The 10,891-nt window shown below is 30.4% G+C and overlaps 1 protein-coding gene across 1 annotated transcript in view; it reads left to right on the top strand.

Annotated features, from left to right (window-relative positions):
- Window positions 1-4,980, top strand: part of LOC105625038 (branched-chain-amino-acid aminotransferase, cytosolic) — a 17,193-nt gene extending 12,213 nt beyond the window's left edge. Inside the window, exons 5-7 of the mRNA XM_012206381.1 lie at window positions 4,115-4,424; window positions 4,549-4,703; window positions 4,789-4,980. Of these exons, the coding sequence (XP_012061771.1) occupies window positions 4,115-4,424; window positions 4,549-4,703; window positions 4,789-4,980 (657 nt within the window). The remainder of the gene's footprint in view (window positions 1-4,114; window positions 4,425-4,548; window positions 4,704-4,788) is intronic.
- The last annotated feature ends 5,911 nt before the right edge of the window (window positions 4,981-10,891 follow it).

Here is a 10,891-nt window from a genome sequence, read left to right on the forward strand (position 1 = left end):
TCAAGTTCGGTACTTTACTTTATTATATTAAAAATTAGACATTTCTCTAAGATAATTCAATTTATTGTAGAACGTCGTCGATCAGTAACTATTGAGATGCGTGTTATCTCTGCTTTCTTTGAAGACAGAAAAAGAATGGATGCAATGGAATCACAGACCTTTAAATTGTTATCTTTCGGTTACGAACAGAATGCATGGTTTATGTATATAAGGTGTATATAAGGTGTATCGCAATTTTTGATCAAACGCCATTTGGTAGATAAAACGTATCAAACTGAGTCGAAAAATCTTCTATCATTTTGCAAATTTTGCAATGGTTAACAAGATATTAATTTATGAAAATAGCCAAATTCATCCAGTCTATCGCTAAATGAAAGGGCACGGCGAAATAAGACTGCCCATGTTCTTCGTTGCTAGGCATATTGTTTACAAGCAACATTAGATGCGTTCCTCTTAACATTCGCAAGTATCATTTCATCTTCATTGTCATCAAATATAAAACAAGGATGAAAACGAATGTATACATGAATGTATTGTTAACGTTAAGTGGAACTCACTCATTGGCATTAACGTGCCTAGTGATGACGAACGCGCGTCTCACTAGGCGGTCTTATCTCGCCGCCCGCTTGCATTTAGTGGTAGGTTCGAGCGAATATGACTATTTTCATAGATTAATATATCTTTCGTTAACTACTGCAAAAATTGCAAAATCGTAGAGGATTTTTCGACTCAGTTTAATCCGCTCTATTTATGTAACTCACAAGAGCGCTTTGTAAAAAATTGCGGGATACTCTGTATATCTCATTGATCTGTATTATGTCATTACATTAAACTTAATTTAATCCCCAGAAGAAATCGACTTTCCAATACAATGTTTAAAACACTACTGATTTTTAAAAAGTATATGACAAAAGACAATTATTCAAATATTTTCGTAAGTATGCTGCATAAGTAGTTTGACGTAAAATAAAATTTACGCAATTTGTTTTTTTAAGTAAAAAATATTTTTAAAAATAACTAAATCTTACAGATACTTCTGTACTATATCTGTATCTATACCTAAGTAATTTTTTTGAATGTTTATATCTATAACTATTGGATTGTCCGGAAAGTTCGATACCGATTTTGAAGGAAAATTGAAACGCAGAAGATTTAAATTTTTAATTTCATTTATTAAATTTAAATCTTTTGCGGCATGAACTTTCCGGACAATCCAATAGATACTTTTCTTATACAGTATCTATATATCTTTCAAAATATATCTGTTACAATACTGTATTCTATATTAAATGGTGTTTTAACAATATTTTGAATACATACACGTATAAATTAAAAAATCATTTTTATATTACTTATTGTCAGTAACGAGAATATATTGAAATGGATTCAGATATTCAAAAATACACATATTTGCGAATGAATTAAAATGAATTCTTTTTAATCCGAATGCATTTTTATTTATTTATAGGAATTGCCTTTCAATATAATATGAAATGCCTTTCAATATAAAAATAATATTAACTTTTTTCTGTTTGCGCGCGCGCGCGTGTGTGTGTGCATCATGTATATGTATTGCTTAATGCACAATTCTGAATAGCAGTTTTTCAATTCAAATGAATCCAATTAAATCAAATGGAATCCAATTGAATAAAAAAAACAACTTTTTTTATTCAATTGGATTCAATGGAATAGAATAATGAGAACTAAATAAGTAAGACTAAATAAATAAGAAAAAAAGAATAAGAAAATAAGACAAAAAATTTTTTTTATTCAATTGAATTCAATGAGCTTAAAATGCGCATAAAAATTTCAATCTCAATTACTGGTTATTAACTAGAAAATAAAATAAATGTAAATTTGAATTGTTAAGAATTAATTGCATGCATGTATAAAATACTACAGCCTTAAAGAACCGGGCAAAATGGGCCACGAGCGAGTATTAAATCATGTTATTTTGCAGATATTGTTATATGTTAGCAGAATATATCCTATGCATGAAAATATACAAATTTACACAATGACAAGCAAATAGGAGAAGAGAGCGTTATACTGCACATTTATTAAAAATGGGGAGAGAGAATAAGAATTTATAATTATGACCTGTTTACCATTACTATTCATTATTGACTTCATCAGAATTACTAGAAATTCACTGAAACTGTCAGAAAATAATACGAAAATCTTCTGTATGCTAAAATTTTGTTCTTATATTTTTGTATGTTTATGTATCTTAAATACAGGGAATGGAAGTATGCGTTTTACTTGTTAAGATAGCCCTACAACGGTCAATAATTCTGATCATTAATATTGAATCAATAATACTGATAATATGTATCAATATTTTTAGTATTTTTTAAACCTTACACGGTCAGTATTATTATTGGCTAATATTTCTCTTTAATTTTATGTACATTATCTATTATACTGTATCACACTATATGGATCTCAGTAAGGCAATTTTTTTATTGATGCTCAACAATCAAAATCCAGATTATCACTCTATATTCTACGTCGATCTATTAATTATCTATAATATTATAACCGCATCATGTTGAAAATAGACAAGGTGTGTTCGTAACTAATCGTAAGACAAGTTTGCGCATACAAACTATAATTATAGGAAAAATAAGAAAAAAAACTATAAATAAAACGAATGTAGGAAATTTCAAACATGTAAAATGACATAATATTATCAATATATTCATTATTATTTAAACTACACAATTTGCAAAAGAAAGTCGTGAGAATTTTATTTTTGCATTTACAGAATTTGCGTTTTTAATTGATTTTATATAGAAACGAGACATCGATATTAGAATTATGAGTCTTTACTTCTTTAATTAAATATCTAAATATCTAAACATTTAAACAGATGTTTTTAATTTAGTTTATTAATAAAGTGCAATGTTTAATTTTCGAAAACTAAAAGAATATTCTTTTAGACCGGAATCAGATTACGCATTGAAGATAGAGATTGAAGATTGAAATTTGAACAATGAGGACAAAAAAATTTTAGCTCCTATTGTTTTGATTGGTCACTTTTCAATCTTTCAATCTTCAATGCGTAATCTGATTCCGGCCTTAAAATATTTGTGTCAGTATTGGCGACTTTCCTAAATTTTTCAATATACATTAACTGATAGCGAGTTTAACAGAAGCGATAACGATTATCAGATAGCAGAAAGATGAAAAATATGTATAATAATATGTATAATTCATTACATAATTATTCCAGCTGGATGTTATTCTGCGTATATAAATTTTCAGATTCATTTATAAAAGAAATATATTTGAACAATACGTATTTCATCTTTTTGACGTCTATTATATCATAACTGAGCCTTGAGCATTAACATTACAGTGTTGGATTATTGAAGTAACAGTTTCCGGACTGTCGAAATCAAGTAGCGCTAAATGTGATACAGCTTAGGGGAGATGACACCATGAAATTAATTCCTTAATTCAGAGGAAAAATTTTTTTTATTTTACCGTGTATATTCACAGAATTTTATGCTAATTTTATGATAAGTTTTTCAACAATAAGACTGGATTAATTAATTTCATATCTTTCAGTTTTTTTTGGAAGTGTTACATTTTTATTATATAGCTGTAGTTTCCAATGAGTGGGAAATTACAACTAACGTGTAATCTATATGTTACATGTAACATATAGATTATATTACATGTTATATTCTATTTTATTAAAGCAATATAACAATACATATTTGTTGAATAATTAGCTGTTTCGGAGCGCTGCTTCGCTCATATTTATGCAATGTCGAACTATGAGTGTTCCTTCGCTAGCTACGCATTTGTATATGAATCGGCGGAGTAGAGGAATTTCATCAGCAAAGCTTCGCTACACGAAACTGTGTCTTATTTACACAATTGACTAATATCATGTATGTAATATATTCACTCTCTATCAATTTCCTTTCTTCCCGTTATTTCACTATTATTTCCTCCGATTTTCTCTACGAATATATATATATATATAAATATCAAGTGTGTTCGCTCGTGGCCCAAAATTGATAAAAATTCTCAAAGTTCTTTTTTAAGAAAAAAAAAAAAAAAAAAATTTAAAATTTGTTGCATTTTACTTGTTCCTGTATAGCCTACACTTGGAGTCGCAACTTCGGATTCAGCTTTATTGTATGTAATCCTATCTCCCGTCGGATCTTACTTTAAAGCTACAGATCAGCAAGTCGGGATTTCCCTGCTTGCAGATCCTAGGTATACGAGAGCATGGCCTGGCGGTTGTGGTAATGCTAAATTAGGCAGTAATTATGGACCTACAATTCAAGTTCAACAAGAAGCCATCGAAAAAGGTTTACAGCAAGTATTGTGGCTGTACGGTGAAAACAAGGAACTTACAGAAATTGGCACTATGAACATTTTCGTTGTTTATATAAATAATAACGGAGGTAAGAAGCAACTTTTGATAAATTTTATAAAATGTTCGTAAAAAAGGGCGTCATAAGGAAGAATAACTTGATTTAATGATTCAGTTTAGAAATTCGATTACTATTCCTATGTTACTTTATACAGAAAGGGAACTACTTACACCACCTTTAAATGGTTTGATTTTACCCGGAGTTGTAAGAAATTCGCTTTTAGCTATATCTAGGCAATGGAATCAATATAAAGTTACGGAAAGATCTATTACGATGAAAGAAATTATACAATTAAATTCAGATAATAGGGTAAGATTTACGTAACATTGTTTTTCCTCTTTTCTTCTCTCTCTTAGTATATTGTCTATTATTACAATTAATTTTTTTGTTATAGCTGTTAGAAATATTCGGAGCAGGAACAGCGTGCGTAGTCAGTCCTGTATCTTATATTGACTTCCAAGGTCAAGAATTGCATATACCAACGACAGAACAACCTGAAGCAATTTATCAGATGCTCAAGAAACGTTTATTGGATATACAATATGGTATTATACCTAACCATCCATGGAGTTTAATCATTGAGTAAAATATGAATGATAGAAGATTATATTATTTTAATCTACTTAGTAAAATATCTAAAATTCTTAAATTTAAGGGAAAGAGTTGTTAAGTCTTTAATTAATCTTCAGTTAGCGTATATAACTCTCCCAAAGAGTTAGCGTATATAACTCTCTCAATTTTCATAATTTAGATGTTTTTTCCGATCTCTTTTCACTTATTGCAAAATATCTTTTGTGCTACGACATTTTAGACTTTCTAACTAAAAAATTGTTTTTTTCAGTCTTCAAACGATAGATTAAAAAAAATAGTTAAAATCACTAAATGCATTACAATCTGAGATACAAGCAAAAAAAAACGCTGGGTTACAAATACTCGGAAGTGGGTAGGTAGGAATTTTTTTGAGATGTAGGTACTAAGGGTTAAGTTTAAGACAAAAATGTTCCAAACAAAAATTGTTTAGTTACTAGGAAGGAAGACAATAGTGATCCTAATTAATCTTGAAAAGAAATCCTTACGGTCAAGTCAAAGTTATCTAAAGTTTTTTTCGAATTATATAAATTTTTTTACGTAATATATAATTCTACAAATTATTCTGCGTATAAAAGTGTTAAGGTAGAGATATTGAAGAATCAATAATTTTGGATCTATTTTTATACTTTATTCTGGCGTACATTGACATGAAATATTAAATATCTCATAATCTATACATTTTTTGACAATCATATACTTTGATGCACAGTATATATAATGAAATAAATCAATTTATTTGAAAAAAATATATAGAGATGCTTATTGAAAATTATTGAAAAATTATACATTTTGCAATATGTACATTTACAAACTATATAAATTTTAATAAGCAACTTTTCTTCATATAAACTGATTCATCTCATTATTCTGTTCATAAAACCATTAAGGGAATCCTATAGACTATTCTTTACAAAGTAGAATTATCCTCTATCGCACAACATTGTTGTAACAACATTGCATATTGCAGTAATATTGCAAAGATTTTGCAGCGCATTGTCGCAAATTCTGTGCTATATAGGGATAGTATAAATAGGACTTATAGACGATTTATGTATCACTGATACGTCACTACATACTATATACATCGATATCTTATGCCGCTTACGCGCATATACACATAAATTTTTGTGTAACATATAATGTTACAATAATGTTTTAATTAAATGTCTAAGTCCAATTCTAATAAGAAATCTGTTGTTTCTTCGTACAAACTACTAGTCTGTGGACTACTATTCTGTAAGTACAAATTGCACAGTTTTTATATGAAGCAAATGTCGCCTCGGTATGTCTAAAGCGCCATATTAAGAAATGGTAAAGATCTCAATTTTGATATTTCTTGACTCTTCTCGGCGTAAACTCCATCTCACAGACATATTAATGCATATTCTTTACTTATGGGAAAGATTTTTGAATCTATAAAAGAGTTTGAATCTAAAAAAGTAATTATACAAAAATTATATGGTTTAGTCGAAAATATACAGACGGCTTTAGGATCCCCTACGAGATATTTAATATTTCATGTCAATATGTGCCAGAATAAGGATCATTACACAAAATAATGACATACAAGCTGTATAACCTGTAATATAAAACATAAGACCGCTGAATTAATCGAATATCTGACTTATGTCTTTATAGATACCATATTGATTTGTGTATGTAGAGTAGGTACATAAAGATAGTGACACCAATTAGCCAGAAGTCGCCATTTTGTGTCCTATATCTGGGGTATCTATTGCCCGTATTCATAGTTAGACCTTAGTACTTAAGGCTTCCTTAAATATAAGGCCTGACTATGAATATGGGCGTATATATGACACAATTCCTCCATCTTAATCTCTTCTTTTTTTAACGTTGTTTTCTTTCTAACAGGACACTTAATGGCCAATCAGCATTAGGCACATGCATTCTCTTTACTCTACTCTACCTATATGTATGTATAGATCAGAGAAAGGTTACACTTTTTTTTCGATGGCTTTCGGAGGCAGCTTATTCATCGAGCGGTTGCATCTTATTTGTGGATCCATGAATAAGAACTAATCGCTCGTGAGCAAACTGCATTCTGAAATCCATCGAAAAAAAGCAACCTTTCTGTGACCAGTTGTACACTAAAGGACTTCAAGTCTTTCTCTCGGAAATTTCCACAAACTGAGAAATGATCACTTTTTTTACATTAATGCTCATAGTCGCGATTAACGACTAAAAGGGCCATTTTTATCAAGCTCCAATTAAGTTAAGGCTTAATAACTTTGCAGGATTCCAACTGATGTCAGAGAAAAAAATGTGAACTGAAGAATTAAACATATTTCACTAGTTATAATTAACTGTAATTTTACATACTATTTATATTGAACACAAAAATATATTAACAAACAGCTAGAGAGAACTTGCTACATAAGTTAATATTACAAATCTGTATAACTTCTCTCTTTGCACTTTTTCTCTGACATCAGCTTCAGAATCTCGCAAAGTTACTAGGCCTGTTAAGTTAATCAGAGCTTGGTGAAAGTGGCCCTAAACTTTATGTTCCTTATGCTTAAAACTATCAAATTCAACGTAAAAATGAAATAATCTGAACTTTTGAAAGTTTTAAAAAAGTAAGTCGAGGGAAAGAATCGAGATCCTTGGATGTACATATTATACATGTAACTATGTTCTTATTAAATTAGAATGTTAATATTAAGTTAATATAAAAATGATATTAATACTAAATAATTAGTTGCATAATTATAGATAAGATTAATGTTGGATTAATGAACGAAAAGCTCATTTTATACTTAGACACAAGTATCAATCGTAAGTTTGTTGCAACAGCCAATTTGAAGCTTGCATTTTGAAATCAACGCTTCAGTTGACTGTCGCAACAAACTTGCACTCGATTTGCATTTAATGTAGAATAGGCTCTCTCTCTTTAGGCTGCTCTTTGCTCTAGATATTTCAGCTGGTCTTATGGTTAATAAGCCTTACTCTATGCTTATGCAGCTTATATCATTTTGTAATAATCCTAAAATATAAAATAATTTGAAAATTATTGATTTTTCGATATCTTTGCCTTAATATTTTTATATGCAGAATAATTAGAGGAGTTATAATATGTAAAAAAATGATATAATTTTATTAAAAAACTTTTGATGACTTTGATCTGACATTTTCTCAAGTCTCACTAAGATCATTATCTTCTTTTTCTTTAATGACTGAACTTTTGGACTGGAACAGGTTTTGTCTTAAGAATTTTGAGATATTCTATTAGATGGATTAAAATGGACAATCATTTTACACACACACATACACACACACACATACGCGCGCGCGTGCACGTGTGAGTGTGTGTGTGTGTGTGTGTGTGTGTGTGTGTGTGTGTATATATATATCACTGTCGGAATTAGATATTTTGATGTTCAATAAATGCACCCCTCAGTAACAAAAACACTTCTTGTACGGCATGTAAAATATAATAAAAGATAATATTAATTAATAATATTTAATTTATCTTTAATTTAGTAACATTAATTTAAAGAAACATATAATAGTTACATGTACAGATATGTATTATAAATATACAGACTATGTGTATGTACATATATGTCACAAACGAACACAACATAGTTTTTAAAGTCACAGTAGAAGCAGAGTGTATACGTACACTGTATAATATACTGTATAGTTTTATAAATAATATTAATGTATAATATGTATATTTATATATTTATATAAATAATATTAATTTTTGTAAAAATTCATAGAAGATATGTTTTTCATTTAAAGTAATATCGCAGTTCGCACGATGTTATCGTCTTATGTATTCGACATGAGTCCCTATTCTTGAAAAGTATCGCATGAATTAGAGAATCGGCGATCTTCTTTTTACGATGCATTAGTTGCGTTCAGCAGAGAAAACAGCATTACAATTGTTATAAAATTCTTCAATATGATTTGTTTACACATTTAGATCCATGAAGAATCAAAAGCAAGAACCAATCGTATAATCGAAAAAATTTACAACAGTTGCAAAGCTGCTTTCTTTGCTGAACGTAATTTCACATTTTTATTATTTACATTATTTTGTATACAGCTTATTTGATATTAAAATACAATGTATAATAATAAAAATTAATAATAAATTAAATTAATAATAAATAAAAATTAATAATAAATTACTTCAGATTAAAAACACTATAAAATATAAAATTACAATATATAATAAAAATCATATTATAAGGCTATTCTGCTTTTATCAAATATCGTCGCGCATTCTGTCTAAATTATATTTTATAATTTTCTTTATAAATGAAATGATATCTTTAGATTAAAATTTCATTCGAAAAGTCATCGGATTAACCTTGTAGAAGCCCTCTATCCCAACCCCGCCGATTCCCATCGGCGATCTTCTTTTCTTTAGATCTCAAACACAGAGGTATAGTAAGCCTCTTATAAAAATGATCCAATCATCATAAAATATTCTTCTTACAATTGACTATGATTTCTTAAGACACCTATTGTGTTAGGATTTACACTGATCATGTAAAATAAAGGTTTGAAAAATCGGGATAACTTTGATATAAATTTTGACAATGTCCAAATAACGCATATCAAAATCTAAACATAAAACAATCTTTAAAAAGTCTTGATTTTGAATATGCATGCTTTCTTAAGCATTTTTCAAAATTTGAGTAAATGATATCTCGATTAGACTAAAATAGAATAAGAATAAAACCTCATGAGAATAAAAGGTTAATAAATAAATGCCAGTTTCACTTACTTAAATGACGGCCATCTTCATCTAGAGCGGACAATCTCAAGCTGTTATGTTACGTCCTGCAAATGAAACAAATAAAACGTGAACGCGTTAGGACGGCGAGAAAACTTCATTCTCGGGGCTCGGGGCATGTATAGCGAACAACAGAGACGTCAAAGACAATTTCGCGCGCCAAATGAAAAGTTTAAAGTGACGCTAGACGGCAGACCAGAGCGCGGCTCACGACGATGACGCTACAGCTTACGTAGAGAGAAACTTGAGAGAGAACATGACGGTTCAAAATCTGTAAACCGTGTTTATCGCAAAATGGCTGCTACCGCGCATTACTGTCCTCTAACAAATTAGATGTAAACTACATAGGAAGTCCAGGTTTTCCGAGGGTACATACGTCCACTTTTCATAGCTGCAGATGATAAACCAATATTACCCTCAGAACAGTGGACCTTGCTATGTAGTTTACATCCACTCTGCCAGGGGGCAATAGTGCACAGCAGTTTTTTGCGCCATTTGTTAGAGGTTTTAGTTACGTTCCGGTAAGTTACGTTACGGTTTTCATGCATGATGCGCATGCTGCATTATTTATCCTTATTATTCATCGAATGTTAAACAAGGGTAAATGATACGTATCATACGCAGTCTTCGAGTCGTCATGTGAAGTCATGTGAAGTCATGTGGAGTCATGTCTTCTCTCTGCGTATGGTACTTAGAAGCTTCCAAACATCACGCGAAAAAGTTTGGGATGGCATTGGCAACTCTAATGTTTTTCTTTATATGAAGCTTGTTCCTGTTTTTCTCGTTAATACATACATATATTTTTTGTGACGTCGCATAGGGAAATGAGGGAGCAAAGATGGCATACATACGTCACTGGTCCGAGGTGCATCAATGTGCATAGTGCACATCGACCTGCACCGCTAAATACACGTACATATATGTACGTATACGTATACCGCGTTACGCGTATCGTCAGTATCGTGCGATAATGCCAAGCACTGCATCAGCTGGTGATTGTTGTGAGTCATTATCATCCATTATCAGTATTACTATGATCAATGTGACACTGTGATACTGTCAAGTGTGATCGTCAGAATGACCGTGTGACGAGTGACGAGATGTTCCGACTTCCGACCAAAAAGTCACGGCAGCATAA

This window comes from Atta cephalotes (assembly GCF_000143395.1).
Source record: "Atta cephalotes unplaced genomic scaffold scaffold00105, whole genome shotgun sequence".
In the NCBI taxonomy this organism is placed as follows: domain Eukaryota; kingdom Metazoa; phylum Arthropoda; class Insecta; order Hymenoptera; family Formicidae; genus Atta; species Atta cephalotes.